Genomic DNA, 18160 nt, shown 5'->3' with positions numbered 1-18160 from the left:
CATAAAGATGACAATTTGTTGCTCGTTCATGCAATTTTACAAACAGATTTTTCCCACCAAGGGCAAAAATCATGTCAGAATGAGTTTATTTCATCTAGGACTATTTTGACATTTAAAGGTCAATGCCCTGGGTCAAGGTCAAGCATATACACCACTTAACTTTGGAAATGCATGTTACTTCTATCTGACAGAACAAAACATAAGAATATGAGGACCCATCTTTCAACAAATACAAAAATGTTCATACTTGCAAACAATTTTTTTTGCATTTGTAGGCCTACTTACCTCCTACCCTAAAGTCATGCTCCCCTGGATATTTTTCGGCCTCTTTGAATCAGTAAACTTTTATATCTCATTCTTCGTCAGTGTCTTCATCATCAGATGAGCCTTCAAATTCAATAGTCCCCTGCTCCTCCTCCTCCTCTTCCTCCATGTTGCTACATGTCTGTAACTTGCAAAGGTATGTGCACCTCATTCTGTTCTGTAGGCACAAACAGCTCTCCTCCAAGCACTGCTTTTGACAGTTGCAGGTGATCAACTCCATGACAGCCTCAGGGGCAGGTGGTGCGTCGCCCCAGTTGATCACTAACTCTCCTTCATCTACCTTTCACCCATGGCCAACTGGAGAAGGAATATCTGGATCCCTTTCAAAACCTCTTTTCCAGATGGCACACTGATAGTTGGCTCTCTTGCAGTGATTGACAAGGAAGATGCACATGGTGGCAGTTGACAAGACTCAGCCTCGCCTTTCTTCGAACAAAAAATGGAGAAACGCAACTCATTTATGCTTTTAATTGTTGTCCTGGCATTATAAAGGGAACATGTTACTGGCTCTAGTTGTTTAATTCCTTGGTTCGATAGGTCCCATTATTGGCCTAATGATTGCGGGGTTGTCATGTGGTCTTTATCATTTAGAAGACGGAGAGCTGAGACTTTGCCCTTGCTGGCAAAGCTGCTCACAGTGTCACAACCTGTGAATGAGTGGAGACCAAGAAGGCAGGCACATTTTTCGAGACCGAGAATATCTGAAGCCTTCTTAACGTCTATATATTCAGTACGCATCTTTGAGCCCACTTTGAAATATACATGGCATGCTAACTTTGGTGTAAAAGCCATAGCCAAAACAAAGACATCAGTGTCTGGTGATACGAGGACAACAGCTGCCAGACCAGACCTGCCACAGTGCTCTGCATGTAGAAGTAGCCTGGTGTCTGCCTCCTTCTGACTACTCTATAGATCTTGAATGTCAGAGACTGAGTCTATTGTAACTCGTATGCATTGACCTCCATGTGTCAGGAAAAGCTCTTTCTTGTGCAGCCTTTCACATAGACTTTGATCATTGCTCCATTCATCAACAAGAAACTCAATCAGCTGGGTCTTGTTGTTTTCATTATGTAGAAAATTCTTCCACTGCTTCAAACTGTGGCCAGATACAATCTTACCAAACGTCATAGCACCCTCAGACCCTCTTTTCACCCGCTCAGCATTCTTAATGGAGTTTCCTTTGTATACATCGAAGACAACATCAATTCGGCACTTAACTCTCCCCTCCCTCAGGATCGCAGAGAAGATGGACTTGGAAGCTTCTTCAAAAGAGACATTTGTGGTGTTGGCCATTCCATCAATGATGCAAACTGAATAAGACGGGTTGGTATCGGCTGGTGAAAAATCCTTTCTTAGACGTTTGGAGAGCTGTGCCTTATTGGTCTTTCGTAGGGTGCCTTCAGGGTTTGTTAATGACCAAGGTATAGGACCAAGACGATAGGACAGCACATTCCTCATGTCCAGCTTTCTGGTCTGTCCAATGAGCGTCATTTTTGCAAACAGGTTTCTGTCAGCAGATATGATGACACTCCATCCCTGTGTTTTCACAGAACTCTTCATTTTGATATCACTAAATGTTTTCAGTTTCAGTTTCTTTAGTGAGTCAAAAAACTCTTGGTGGCGCTGATATCAAGCCTTTCATTGTAGAATTCTTTAAATGCTAAAGTTCCCTTAACCTTGTCCCCTAAAAGATCTTTTGCAATCTTGTCAAGAGCGATCATTCCTGTGGAGAGGTTGATTAGCTCAGAGGGGACGCCGAATGGATTTGTCCAGTTTTCATCCAACATGCTGACCATCATTGATACTGCCCTTTCATCGTTTTTTTTCCGTAATGCAGTGAGATCAGGGTGGCAAAATGGTTGGCTACTCCCCAGTGCACTTTTCATTAAACCAAGAAATGAACTTCTGTACTCTGCAGTCAGGTAGTATCTGTATACTAACTACACTTGGCCTGAGGCTGAAACCTTTTGTCCATCCTGGTATCTGGGTGTCTTTATTCACTGTCTCCTCAATGGCCTGATCCACAGGAATCCTTCCAAATGGATTGGCAGGTCCAATTTGAATGGAAAACCCTCCGTTCCAGAGATGCTCCAGGGCATCTGGGCGCTCTGTTGACAGATTTGTCATCTCTGCGTAATATGTGCTAAGATACCGGGCATAGTTGTGCTTATTACATGCAAAAGATCATGTTATCATGTCTTTGATAGCAGACCGATGGAGACACCAATTTCCTTCTCTAGAAGCTCTCAGCATGTTCACCATGATGTCTACCATGTCCAAGTACGACATCCAAAATGATGCTAGATCCCCTCAATCCTGGTGCACAAATGCTTTGGTGCTCAGTGTCTCTGTGAAGGTCTCCTGGCATATATCTTGGGAAAATGTGTTGACCAAGTTTCGAATGGCAATTTCATCTTCTCCATGTATTTCTAAGAACCCTTTCATACAGTAGTTTGTGGAACCTAACTGATCGATTGTGCAGTTTTCCCAAAAGTAGCTTTTCTACTGACCCCTCAGCAATGACACCTGGTTCAATGCAAAGATCTCTCAACCCAGCATCTTGGAATCGTTTACCAACGATGCTTAAGAGTGTACACAGGGTGTGAAATGTGCCCATCCGAGGAACGACTTCTGAAAATGTATCTCTCTGCTTCCAAATTATTTCAGTTGCTTTGGCATATAGGGCTTAGTCAAACACAACGATAATGCTACTAATACCTAGTGATCTGATTAGCTGACACTGGCACAACACATCATGGACAGTAGACAGCAAAGTGGTAGGGGCATTTATTGTGGGTAAAATAACCAACTTCATCAGGGGTGATCTCTACTTCATCACGGACTTGAATGTTGAAGCCTGTTCAGCTCCCCACTGTTTAGTTTGAAGCACAATGTGCACGAGTGAGCAACCAAAGCAGAGTTTTCTTTTTCACTTCATGATTCATTGTCTGGTCATCCATTTCCACATATCCAGGAAGAGGAGGTCCAACACGCTTTCCAGCAATGTAGATGGAAGGAAGTCTTTCCTCAATCTCTATGGTCCGATGTTTTCGGTTCTCTTCATTTATTTGATGCTGTATGAGGGGTTGTGGTCCAAACACCCTGAGCTGTGCAATGATGCCGTTAGCTCGGTGTGATGTCCCTCCTCCGCTCAGTGTCTCCTCCCTCCTATCAATGTTGTCATATGCCAATGTCACTTGAACATTAGGCTGGATAACTCTTGGTATGGCAACACATCCTTCATTCAACACCATCTTATGAATACACAGAGCTGTGTCAATCTATTCAAGTTTTGAGTAAGAAACACCATGACCACTTCGGTTTAAGAGGCGAATGATCTCAACACAACCAGTTATGGATTTGACAGCATATGGCAGGAGGATGTGTTTAGGAGGTATTACCTTTGCACACATTATACCATACACGAGGTCTTGCCTAACTGATTCAATGAGCCTTTGTAATCGATCCGATACAGGAGCCGAGGGGTCCGATTCACCAGTCAACAGCATCCTCAAGAAGGTTTTCACAGAGCATGGCATGAAGGCTGCTCCATCTTTCATCTCCTCTGGTACTAGGGGCTATGGCATTTTGACATCATTGTTTGACATTGGTTACAGGGCTGTCAAATGACTTCGTCCCTTGCAAACCTGACAAAATGTAACGTAGTATATGCATAGTGCAATATTTTAATAGTTAATAACAGATTTCAGCAAAATATGCATACTAAATGATCAGAAGATTGAGTAATTTAATTTTGTTTCTTCTCTGGCTAAAAATGGGCTTCTGAAAAAAATTGTCAAATACCGTTAAGTATCATACCTCATATACAAATAAATTTAACATTTCTAGGCATAAAATGGATTTGGACACTTATTATCTCCAATCTGAGCCCATTTCAGTGGAGAAATTCTCATTGGTTCAGTATCTGGGGTGATTTTTTGAACATCGCTATTGATTTTAGGCAAGGGCAAAATCTTGTGACCTTTTGACCTCTAGTGACCTACTTCATTAGAATATGGGCAAATATGATATACAATTATGTAGAACATAAAATTCCCATTATTTTGAGTGGTCATATGTAGCAATTGGACCATTACTTCAAAAGATATTGCAATTTATATTTCCCCTACGCCAAAATTTAGGATCCTATACTGGGACCATTAGCATTAAGCTACTGCTCTAACCTTGGCTTCAAACTTTTTTTCATCTATGGATATATACCTATCAAGAAAACACAGTGAGCTTTTGCCACCCCAGGTGGTACCAATATCTGGTCTGGCTCATGGACTACTATGAACAATGCTTAAACATGTTTAATCAATGCAATATGATGCAATGTTGCGCTCAATACATGTAACATTTGAGGTAATAAATACATTACTACAATGATACATAACAGTTTATATAACTTGGTAACTAAATTTCCACCAGGAATGCCATTAGTGGGCTAATCAGTAGAAATAAATGCAGGAAAATTTAGAGGATTTTTTTTTTCAGTTTTAGAGACATTCTCGTAACAAAGATTCTCACAAAATACACGACAGATACGTTTGCAGAAATGAGAAACAACATAAAAACTGTAACATTGGCTCTGAAAATGACCACAGCATCAAAGTCTGTCTCTGCCTGAAGTTTTGCCGAGAGTTACACGGGCGATCCTTCTGTGAGTTTAGAATTTTCTAAGGATTCGCAGTCTGTAATGTTTGAAAATAAAGATAATAATTTCCAGAGGAAGCTAGATTTTTCAGAACTAATGGAGTTGAATTTTCTTCTGTGATGAAAATAACATGGGGTAGGGGTTGAAGTTAGCAAAGACTTGGATGCTGAATTTGCTGCAGAGAGGAGAGAAACATACCCCGACATGGCTCTGAAAGAAATGGATGAATCCGTCAAAGAATTTGGAATGTCCATTTCCTAAAGCCAGGTAGAAAAATTAAAGACCATAGGCAAAGAAGCGTGAGAGGATTCAGAACAAATAGGAAAACAAATAAGTGACACAGAACTGTCTAAAGCCACTGATTCCACTCTTGGAAAGAAAATAGGAAACGAAATTACCGTTTTTAATGGCAGATTCACCACTACGACTCTTTTGGAAGGCACAGCGGCGCTGGGCTGATTTTTGGTACCCGCAGCCATAGCAATGATGCACGCATCTAGGGGCACGCGTCTAAACATCGTGAATCACACAAACTCATTAGGTATCACGACATACGGATAAAAATTAGGATGGGCAAAGAGAGCTAAGCACCCATTATAGAAGAAATTGATGTTGTAATAAATTTGGGTAATGATTTTAAGCTAGATAGAGGCACCTATGTGGAAACTACCAACAACTCTCGGTCAAAATATGAAGCGTGGGCTCCTGTATGTGGAACAAAAGACGCACATGCAACAAATTGTGGATTGTGGATTATATTCGAAGAACCCCATCCCGTCCTTCTGTGGGTCTCCATTATCGGTCAATTACCCAAAGGCTAATCGATTTCCAGCGACAAAGGGATGATGGCCCTGCAAGCAGTAGCTAATACTTTACTGTTCCTAGGAAAAGATATGGCAAAATAAAAAAATATCAGGAAAATTTTAAAGATTTAAAGTTGGGCCCGTTGTGCAATAAAGGGCAACACCCCCAAAGAATTTTCGTATCTACAGTGTCGCCCAAGGCAAAGTACACCTTTTTCTTTGTAGGTATATCAGCACTAGGATTTCTGGCAATGTTGAAACTTGGTCTTCAGTTGGCAGCCAACTTCACTGCTTTCCCTTCACCTGCATTGTTTGACCAGCCTGGACTCCATGTCGCAATTTATGTTTAGACCATCAATAACATAGCGGGCGACAATGGGCATTATCTTCAACTCTACAAATTCCTTGTAAAGCGTAGCATTGTCAATGTTAAATGTTACGAACAACTCTGAATATTTTGTCACATTTCTAATTCCTATAGAATAAAAACTGCGTAGATGTTGGGGAGGGGAAGAGTTGGCGGATGGTGATGATAAACTATTACTAGTACTATTACTTCTTTCTCTTCTTGTTGGGGTGATAGAAGAGACGGAGTTAGTAATGGTTTGTTTCGACGCATCCCTCTAGCACTTCAAAAAGGTACTGCTGAATCTGGACACATCTTTTCCACAACCAGCATTATTATCTTCATCATCGTCATCGTCGCTGTGTTTAGCACCACTACTATCTGCAGCATCATTACAGACAACGTCATTTTCTGCCGAAATTGGTTCCTCACCTTTCAAATCAACATCAGGCTTGTTTTCTGGATCCTTTTCTATATCCGAAATTGATTCCTTGTCTTTCAAATCAATGACAGCCTTATTTTTTGGATCCTATTCTTTATCTTGGTAATAATATTTTGTGGGTAAATCGTTGCTTAGGTTTCCTTTGGTGTTTTATTCCCTCCATTCAAAAGAATGCTATCCCAATTCTACCATCTACTTGACAGCTAATTTGTCGTCCTCGCTCAAGTCCAACTCAAACGCGGGGAAATTTCTTGTCTCGTAAGCCAAATTCTTCATGAGGCTCATGAAAGTAAACTGTCCCATCATTTTAAAATGAAACAATTCTTCCAATGTCCTAGATGTGGTGGTCTTCTTTCTGTTGGTGCTAAGCCGTTCGTCGATGAGCTTGATCACAGTTTTGACCAGCATGGACTCCAAGTCACATTTTAAGTTTAGCAACCGACAATGGGCATCAATTCAACTCTACAAATTCCTTGTAAAGCTCAATATTGTTAATGTTAAATGTTAAAGACAACTCTGAATATTTTGTCACTTTTCTAATCGTAGTAGTATAAAAACTGCGTTGATGTTGGGAAGGGGAAGAGTTGGCGGATGGTGATGATAAACTATTACTAGTACTACTACTTCTTCCTCTTCTTGTAGTCGTTGGGGTGATAGAAGAGACTGAGTTGATATTGGTCTTTGGATGCATCCCTCTAACACCTCTAAAAGGTACTTCTGAATTTGGACACGCCTTTTAAACAACCAGCATCATTATCATCGTCACCATTGTCGTTGTGTTTAGTACCACTACTATCTGCAGCATCATTACAGTCAACGTCATTTTCTGGCGAAATTGGTTCTTCAATTTTCAGATAAACATCAGGCTTGTTTCTGGATCCTTTTCTATATCCAAAATCGGTTCCTTATCTTTCAAATCAATGGCACCCTTATTTTGTGGATCCTCTTCTTTATCTTGGTAACAATATTTTGTGGGAAAATCATTGCTTAGGTGTTTTATTCCCTCCATTCAAAAGAAACTAATCCCAATTCGACCATCTGCTTAACAGCAATTTCTTGCCTCGTAAGCTAAATTCTTCATGAGGCTCATAAAAGTAAACCATCCCATCATTTTAAAATTAAAGAATTCTTCCACTGTCCTAGAAGAGATGGTCTTCCTTTTGTTGGTGCCGAGCTGTTCGTTGATGAGATTGGTCACAGTTTGGATGAACAAAGTGCAGTTAGCCATCTCCATACTTGTTTCTTTTTTTAAGAAGAGGTGGGCGGGCAGAAATTAAATGTTTTGAAGTTATCAATATTTTCAGACCCATCCTTGTCTAACATTGGGTTTACAAAATCTGAAAGCATGTTGTAGAGGGCTCCGGCACCAGTGAACCATTGTTCGTCTCCAATCCTGTTGTTTTGATACATGTTGCTTTTATTGACACTGACAGGTTCTAAAGATTGCACTACTTCTGTGTTAACTTCTCCCATAGTGTTCAAATTAATGAAACCAATTCCTGTCGCAGTGATAAAGATGGGCAAACCAACAAAAGTTAAGGATAGACCCATATCAGTTGTCTTAATTAAAATAAATGAGCTGTTACAGATGCACCTACGCCCGCTGACAATGCAAAACCTGCGGCTTCTGAGAATGTTACCGGTTTTCTAAAATGAACATCAGTTCCCCCTTCATGCTAAACAGCATTTTTAACACACTCATCACCCACGTAATCCATTCTAGAAGTATTGTAATTAACTACCTTAGAATAATCTTGGACAGCCTTCCCCGTTTCTGTTATAACCTTTCGAGCTTGCTGATGATTTACTCCAGCGTAGGTGCTATTATAATAATAATAATAATAATAATAATAATAATAATAATAATAATAATAATAATAATAATAATAATAATAATTATTATTATTATTATTATTATTATTATTATTATTATTATTATTATTATTATTATTATTATTATTATTATTATTATTATTATTATTATTATTATTATTGTCATCGTCATTGGAGGAGTGAATAATACGTTGACTGAAAACTTCTTGTATAAGTCATGCTACTTTTTCCTAGCAGAAGGTTTTCATGGAAAGATTTCTCCGAATAACCATTTAACTCTTCGTTATTGCTCTCTTTTAACATATCTGCCTCATTCTTTACTTGGATGTGCATATTGATGGTGACGATTCCTTCGGCTGAACTGGATGAACGATGACTTCATCAGAGTGAGTGCCTTGGGCAAAACCCCACTTGAAAGCCTTCATGGCCTTTTTTACATCTTCGGGTTTCATAACTTAATCGTACCACCCGAGTCGTAGAGCAAGATCTAATATGATACCCAACACCGTTTTACGCCCCCAAATTATACTGATGACAGTGATGGCACTCGCAGCCAATTTAGCTAATGTGGCAAATGCCTGAATGGCAGTACACAATGCTGCAGATATCCCAATTTTTATCATTGATTCTTCCAAAATTGCACCAAATGCCCTAGCGGCAACCTCTGCTGTGAGCCTGTGACTTTTGCCACCACGGACGAAACATAGTTGGACGTAACGGTCACAGCCTGTAACTCGAGGGTGGTGGCGAATTTAGTCCACAATCTCTCGCCTGCTACCATAACTTTACGCAACACAATATCGGCCCCTGTCATGAAATGGATATTATCTTCCAATTCGAAACTGGGCATGAATATTTTTCTGACTAAAATATCTAAAAATTGATGGATTATTATGACAACTATTCCCTTTAAAAAAATCCTAACCTTTTGAATGCATTTTTTTACAGCATTACAAAGTGTATTTTTTTAACAGACTCATATTTCAGAAGAAATACCGGCTTTAGCGAAATTGATATCTTTGGCGGGTATAAGGTCTAAAAATGGCTGTCTGTGGCTGTGTTGCTTCTCTTGTTTGCCAATTTCTAAATGAGCTTTTGCCAATGAAAACATATCTTTTGGTTACATTTTCTGAGCTCCACCAAGTTTATTTTTTATCATGTTGGTTTATTTTTTATCATGTTGCTTTTGAGATGAAAAACAGCGTCTCTTGGAGGTTCTTTTTTAAAGCAATGATTTTGTATAGCCAGAGTTATTCCCACCAGCTTGAGAGAGTGAAAAAAATTGGTAACATTAGTGAATCTGCCCCTTTGAGATGGTTGTCTTGAACGTTTCAAACTTTCTTTTAGCATTAATCTACGTGATTATCATTCGAACCCATAACGTCCAAACACAGCGCTGCATCCACTATAGAGTCTGACACCTCCATCAACTTATCAGATGCCTTTTTTGTCACTACCAATAAATTCTGATTGGGCTCGTATAGACTCGGTATAGTATTTATTACGTCTTCTCCCCAAAATGTTCTTTTTTATCATCTCTTTGGCCCTTAATTTTGAAGCCTTTTGTAACAATAAAGAAGAATAAGACGAAGAAGAGGGCTCTGCCACGGTTAGGTTTTCGTCAAAATTTGATACTTGTTTGCCAAGGATGACGTTTTTTTCTGTCCTGGAAAGTTTGGCTCCGTCTGTTAAAAACAGCAAATACATGCCTCCTATAAAAATGGGATTAATTACTCCTAAAGTATATAGTATTCCCAAGTATTAAACCCTCTTTCTAGAAGATCGAGTTTGAGAGATTTGTGAAGTATTGTCCAAACATGAACTTTACGAAAACTTTGAATCAATCAATCAATCAATCATCCAACCCAACTTATAGCATTGACATTTTCTTCTTCGTAGTATTGTTTGAAAAAATTACAGTAACTCTTGGAAATGGCCACATTATTAAGTAGGTCATATTCCCCGCTCGCTTCTTTTTCAAACCCTGTCGGGACCAAGGAATAGCAGACCACATTGTCAAATTCTAGTTTAAATATTGACAAATTTTTTCACTGTTGTCAGGATTGGTGAAGTTGGTAATGAGAGCGCCTCCCAGCTTTGACAGGCCAGTGTGCAGATCCCTCTTTTTACCTCAGCAATAACAAACTGCACCCTCAAACCGTAAATATTTTGATAATTTTTTCATACACATCTTTTACCGGGAGAGAGAGTGCAGCATGTTCGGCAAAACTGAAAGCCAAGACTTTGGTGTTTTCGTCCAATTCTGACAGGAGTCTCTTCAACATATCCACAGGCATGCAAAACAATGCCTGACATTCCAATTTCGAAATATCGTATGGAACTAAACGGTAAGGAACTACTTCCTGACCTGGCTTGGTCACTAGCCCCCTATTGTTCTTCGACCCTTCTTAGGATTTTTTTTAATGTCAATAAAAGTCTAAACAGAAATTCTGTCATCTTCAGTCGATATGTTTTCTTTGCGTAGTTTTGTACTTTTGTAAATAAATGCATGGTGTTTATCTTTGGGTGAATAAGTAGCCATCTTTTTCACCAGTTCTGAGAGCAAACAAAACAGTCTATCAAACGGTCTGGTTTTCATCAACTTGTCCTAGGATCTGTTTTAATGTATATACAAACCAGCCCCTCAACCTAGTTGACCAACATGAATTGTCAAGATTTCGTAGCTTTCCGTAAATTGGACGTGACTGCCCCCATCCCACTACGGGCATCAATGGCCTCAGTATGGTATATTTTATCGCCCAAGGTTAATGGCGAGACTACAGTCGTTCCATCCCATGACAAAGTAATCATAGATTCCGGCCTACAGACTTTTCTACCTGGAGGGTGTTATGGGAGAACTGCATGCCATTCTGGTATGATATCGAAGAACCACACAAATATAGGTGCTGGCGTGGTTGACAGAGATTACAAAGGAGAACTGAGGGTTGTGATATTCAGCCAATGAGACAAATATTTAGAAATCTTACCCGAGGAGAGGGTTGCGTAATTTATTGTTGAGATGTGCAAACCCTGCATGTATGCAAAGTCAAAAATGGTTCTCAGACTGGCGAAATCGACTTTAAGTTGGTGAACAACATTGACAGTGCAGTAAAGAGGGATAGGGTGATTTGGATCTATACGGAGACAGCACCTCAACCTTGGCTATGATAACTACTATTTCTTATGGAAAGATTTGCTATTTCTGTACAAAGGCTGTTATCCTTGATAACATTTTGATCGGCCTAAGTATTCGACCTCTTCTGCTAAAGTTGATTGATTAAATTTGCATGGTTGGTGCATAAAATGAGCAAATTATACCCATGGTACCGAAGCCTGTAAATTCAGAAGTCCTTGTTCTTTTTGTTCACTGTATACCAGTGATTATCTTTGCAAGGAGAAAACAAATGACACTAAATCTAAATGTGATTACCCTAAAGTTCTGAGTAATGATATTGCTATGTTGCCAAATATCAGCACAGGATCAGTCCTTCGTACCTTTAAACTTACTATAGATGGAGTAAATAAGCTTGATAGAGGTCTCAAAGATTCAGGTTCCCAAAATACTTTGTATCCATTAAGTTAGCTACTAACTATAACTTCAAAACTATTTCTTTGAATTTTAGGGTCACTGTTAAAGGATTTAATGGGCATAAGTTATGTTCCACTAGCATTGTTGAGGTACCTATCAAGCTAGGAGATGTAATTTTAATTTTTGCTTTTGCTATGCCTTCTTTTGATTTGCAATTAAATTTACCTTCCCTTGGCCGGGTAATGGGTATCATGCAGAGAAAATATTAAGAATTTGCTAATAAATCATTAACAAGTCATTCACAGAGTATTGAAGATATACAGTTGCTATTGGATGTAGATTTTTCTCATTGTATTTTAGGGAGAGATTTAGATGTAAGTAATCCCAACCCATTTGTGTACATAGAAACACCTATTGGAATCATGCTTGTGGAGAATGTTGATAAGTTTAAACAACCTTGAAAGTTTAGAGTGTAACAGACACTTTAGTTCTAATGCATTAATTGGTGAAAATTCTGTTGTTGAACGTAATTTCTCATCCTCTCATTTTCTGTGTCATTCTTATTTTCTTGTCTCCTGTAGTGTACCTGGCAATGACGATGTATACGAGAAAAGTCAGTGATACAGTATGTTAATGAACTGTTCATTTTCCAATCTTACAGAAAAGGGTAATCTGGTCGACAAAAAACTAAAAGATGCAACGGATCAAATTGAGTCTGCAAGAAAATTTTATGTAAATTATGATCAGCCTGCATATAGTGATGAGTTTACCCATCTAAATAATATACTTATTGACCATACTTTTCGACACATTCAAAGGAGAGACGATTAGTAGGGCGGATAACCTTAAAATTTTACCAAAATAGTTCATTTTATGATACAATCATAAAATTTTGCATGAAGGTTCATTATGGTGTTCTTATGAAAATAAAACTGTGAGCCACTCAAATTTTTCACTTTTCAAGATGGGCGCCACATTTTTAAAATGGCGGCAAAACCCCCGATTTTCCATATGTAAGATTTTGACAAGTGGGTCATATGAAGCACTTTTGATGACCAGTGGGCTAGATTTAAAGGAAAACCACTATATCTATATCAATAGTCATTGTAAATACAATGTCGTGAAAATTCTAAAGTGTGCATGCGCAAAATTTGACCCGAATTATAATTGGGTGGTTAAACTTGATATTTTGCCAAATTAGTTTCTTTGATAATTCAATTATACAGATTTGCGAGTTTAACATTCTGATAGTGTAATTGATATTGCCTATAACTCACCAAGGGTTTCTTACAAAATGGCAGTCAAAAACAGAATGGCAGCATAAAAAAGATGGTTATTTATCTACTCCCAAGCAGCGCGACTTCGGCTCTTACGGAGGCTGAGATCGTTTCTTTGGGTTCTGCTGAATCCTTCATTTCAGTATCTAACATTGCAAAAACGAGACAAGTTCACCAAATAACAGCATGCTGTCTTTTTGAACTGATGAAAGAGGGTTATCGAAATGCTAGCGAAAGGGAATTAAATCTAGAAGACATTGAAGTCAATGAAATTTTGGAGTGGTGTTCTTTGCCCAAAAGAGAATGTCCTTAATTTCAATTTTGGAGATTGATATTGAATTTGGAATTACTTGTCCTGTCATTCATCCGATCTTTCAGGGAATCCGATTTTAGGCTCTATGTTGAAAGTCTTTCCGCTCTAATTCCATTTTTCTTTACGCTCGATCATATGAACTATACAAGATGGTTGCCCATTCACCTTCATGACATGCTTTCTCTTGAAATATGTCATCCTAGAATTTTTTCAGAGTTTCTGAAAAGCAACTTTTCAGCCAGGAAAACGAAGAGCAGGTATTCATGCATTGCTATAGATCAAGTTCATGAGTAAAATAATGCTGTCATAAAAGGTGATGGAGGAGCCATAGGCTTGACGGAAAATCCTTCAGCTCTTCGAAGATGGACAGTTGCTGGACCAGAGATTAGTAGATTGGTTTTCAACAGCAAGTGGGAATGTGACATTAAAAAGATCCAAACACCACGAAGAAACACTTTCTACACAAAAACTTATTTTTGAAAAAATAAGAAAGCTTAAGGTGGTTTTTATAGAAATGGGAAACCCTTTGGAGGAAGAGTCTTTAGATCTCTATGCTATTGACACAAAAGATGTTGTTGACAGCAAGGTTGCCGAGTCACTACGACAACTGACAAAGCTTGGTAGTTGTCAGTTTGATCAGTTCTTGAAAAAAGTTAACAATACAGAAAAGTCAGAATTTTACGAGCCAATTGCGAAAAACAAACTTCCACTATTTAGTTCAAAGTTAAAATCAGACTTGAATGCATCAAAGTCAAAGTTTGCAAGCTTAAAAGATGACTGCAATCTGTTTTGAAAACAGATTGTTCACATCTTGCCAAAGTAGACAATGTGATTTAGAAGACTTTTTTCGTCACGAAAATCAAAACTATCCACCATCAATATCACAAAGTGGGAGATTAAACCAGGGCCGGATCAAGGGGGGGGGGGGGGGGGGGCAGGGAGCCAGGGCCCCGGGCCACCCACCAAGAGGGGGCCTCTCACCCATAAAGACAATAAATATTGATTTAAGGAGATTAGTATCGTAGTCATAACTAAACGAGTGTCAGTACCATGCAGTCAAGTGCCTGCAGGTTTTCCTTTCTTTTGTTACCATGCAATTTGGTCCATTTTCTCTTGCAGCAATAAGAGAAAATTGGTCCAGCTGTCACGTTAGTGGCACTTTGAGCGTACTGTGATCTATCACGGCTGAGTTTTGGCGTGAGTTTTGTTGTTGTTTGACGTATTTTATGTAATTCTAGGCCTTTTATCAATAGTATCCTATGTTCATGAATAAGCCCGGCGTTCGTTGGTAAGGTACTGAGTACCGAAATATGTTGCATTGTGATGAATCAAATTGGTAAAATAGTTTTCCATCCCCAAAAACGTTCGTTTTGGTTCATATTTATGTAAAGCAACGGGAAAATCCATGGTTTGGAGACTCTAGAGTATATTCAGTTTTTTGGATTGCATGACTGCATTTTTTTGCGTATTGATGCTCCATTTATTGAGGTGGGAGGCGAGTGTGTGTTCATAGAGTGTGTGTTCCTTTTCGTATTTTATTTTTTCTTCTTACATTTTTTTAGAGTCATTCACTATTTAGTCATATTTTAGTTTAATCAGGCATTCCAAACCTATTACTAGCCAAGAAGTCCTAAGGGGCAAGGAGCTTGAAGGAAAGATGAGGGGAGAGACACAAACGAATTAGGATATTTACGAAATGTTGAGAAATTATGAAAGTTTTCTTTTCCTTTATTATTATTACTGATATAGGCAATAGGTAATCAATATATTACTGGAACTTTCGAAAGTTTTTTGTTATTTTGGTTAAATTTTCAATTTTTTGGTGAATGTGGTCATTTCGTGTATTTTCAGATTACGATTTACTAACCTATAGAGCCATGGACAATCGAGAAGGAGACAGACATAGGCACCGCAAAAGAAATTGGGAGTCTGGGGCTTCAAAAAGACGCAAAGTAAAGGAAGCAATAGTAAAATCAGAAGAAGAAATGGTAAAGATTAAAAAATTGGATCAGTTCTTCACTGTTCAACATCCACCAAGACAAATGTCAGAACCTGATCAAGCTGCGAAAATGGTTAACCAAGCCAATGATCCTGACAAGGAAAAGGCAGAAATAGTAATGGGTCCATCTGGAGAAGATAAAGAAATGGAGGCTGATAGTGACACACCTCTTTCAGAAGCTGAAGTTGAGGGGCCACCAGGGAGCAATGACATTGGACTTTGGCCATCCATTATTTTGGAGCAGATGCGTGAATACTGGCTGAAAAGGGGAGTATCAACAGTTAAGCACTGTGATGAAGATTGTTCTCAACACATTCGAAGCAGCAAACTAGAAAGGATGGTAATCCAAGAATGTGTACACTTGGGCTCTTCCGCCATCAAAATCATAATGGGGAAGTCATAATAAGAAACTAGTAATGCTTCTCTCCCTCACAGGGATGTGTTTACTGTTTTACGTGCAGACTGATGAGCTTAGAAACAGAAAAATCTGAGTCTTCTTTGTTCTCATCCACTGAATTCTGTGATTGGAAACATTCACACGAACGTCCAAAAAATCGTGAGCATTCAGCAGGACATATAAAGGCTACAGTTGCTTTCAATAGGAGGCTAAAAGCAATTGGACGTGTGGATATAGAACTGACACAACAGGTTGAACACCTTGAACAGTATTGCAGATCGGTGTTGAAACGAGTAATTGGTGTTATTCACTTCATTGCTGAGCGGGGCTTAGCATTTCGAGGAGACAACGAGTTGGTTGGTTCACCTAGAAATGGAAACTTTCTAGATATTCTTGAACTTATTGCCCAGTATGATGACTTTCTCGCTCAGCATATCAAAATTGAAGCTAATCGTGGAAAGGGTCACACAAACTATTTGTCATCTACAATATTGGAAGAGGTTATTAGCATAATGGGTGAACAACTCCTTAGAGAAATTATTTCTAGAGTTAAGAAGTCAAAATACTACTTAATCTCTTTGGACTCTACACCTGATGCAGCCCATGTTGATCAACTGACCCTTGTATTGAGGTACACGGAGAAAGATAGCCCTGTGGAACGTTTTGTAACCTTTATGGCAAACAAGGGGCATAGTGCTGAAGATATGTTCAATGCTTTGATGGAATTTTTAAACACACATGACCTGGCCCTTGGAAACTGCTGTGGACAAAGCTACGACAATGCATCAGCAATGAATGGTAGGTACAATGGTCTTCAAGCCAAAGTGAGAGAGAAGAACAATCTTGCATCCTGGATTCCTTGTACAGTACATTCTCTTAACCTGGTTGGTAAAAATGCTGTAGAATGCTGCTCGAGTGCTGTACATTTCTTTGACTTCCTTGAAAAGCTGTTTGTCTTCTTTACAATTTTAACCCATCGGTATCAACTTCTGGATGTGGCTTTAAAAAAAGTGATTCATCATTGACACTCAAACGTGTCACAACAATGCGCTGGTCATTTAGAGCTGAAGCAACTAGAGCTCTTAAACATAATCATGAGCAGATTAAGGAGGTACTTAAACATATCGTCGATGACATTGAAGAAAAAAGGTGTGTACACTGTGAAGAAGAAGGACTGTTTAAACAGATGAATCAGCTTGAAACAGGAATTTACACCACCTTCTGGAATGATTTTCTTCAAAGAACAGATGCAACTAATAAAACTCTACAACATGCAAAACCTGATCTAAATACTGCTGTGGCATCACTGACTAGCTTGAAGGGATATATTGCATCAAAGCGTGACTCCTTCCACACTTATGAAAAAGAAGGTGAACAGCTGTCTCAGTCCGGATCAGCTTATAAGGTTATAGAATCTCGGCAGAAGCGCCGCAATGTGCGTCTTAACCCACTGGATTATGGGCATGCAGAAGAAGTGCAACTCAGCCCTTCTGAAAAAAAAAACAGAACACAAACTTTCTTGCCTATCATTGATCAGTTTATATCTTCTCTCGGTCAACGTCTGGAAGCATACAAACAAATATCAAGTAAATTTAGTTTTTTTAGACATCTGCAAAGGCTTTCTTCAGATGAACTTTGCAACTCAGCAGAGCAACTCATCAGATCATATCCAGATGACTTGGATATAACATTTAAGGAGAAACTGTGCCAGTTTGTCACATTTGCTTATATATTCACAGATGAGGAGCCAACAGATATCAGCACTTAGCTTTTCCTGTATAGACTTGTATTGGACAAGGGTGTGCAGGACACTTTCCCAAGCACAGAGATAGCTCTACGAATATACCTTGTCCTAATGATGACAAACTGCAGTGGGGAGCGCACTTTCTCAAAGCTAAAGCTAATTGAAAACAGGTTTCGGACATCTATGACACAGAAACGTCTGGTAAATCTGGCTATGATGAGCCTCGAGTCAGACATCTTGTGTGAACTGGACTCTAACGAGATCATCAGTGAATTTGCAATGAAAAAATCAAGAAAAGTGTCAAGAAAGTAATCCTGACTTTACATGTAACTCCATATGAAAGAATGAGCTATTATGTTATGTGATAGTTACATTATTATATTCATATGAATAACTGTAATTGTATGTGTAAAAAAAAGATATAGTAAGAACAACTTATGCTTATTTTGTTTTGAAGTTATGCATATTGATAATTAATCGAAAGAATAGTCCCATT

The 18160-nt window shown here is 38.8% G+C and overlaps 1 protein-coding gene across 1 annotated transcript; it reads left to right on the top strand.

Moving 5' to 3' along the window:
* The first annotated feature begins 15988 nt into the window (after window positions 1-15988).
* On the top strand, window positions 15989-16945 carry LOC137641014 (zinc finger MYM-type protein 1-like). Its single transcript, XM_068373464.1, has one exon. It carries the CDS (start codon window positions 15989-15991, stop codon window positions 16943-16945), a length of 957 nt encoding a protein of 318 aa, XP_068229565.1.
* The last annotated feature ends 1215 nt before the right edge of the window (window positions 16946-18160 follow it).

The sequence above is a fragment of the Palaemon carinicauda genome, chromosome 5 (assembly GCF_036898095.1).
Source record: "Palaemon carinicauda isolate YSFRI2023 chromosome 5, ASM3689809v2, whole genome shotgun sequence".
Lineage (NCBI taxonomy): Eukaryota > Metazoa > Arthropoda > Malacostraca > Decapoda > Palaemonidae > Palaemon > Palaemon carinicauda.
The sequence above is the reverse complement of the archived record's forward strand: the minus strand, read 5'-3'. Positions and strand labels throughout refer to the sequence as shown.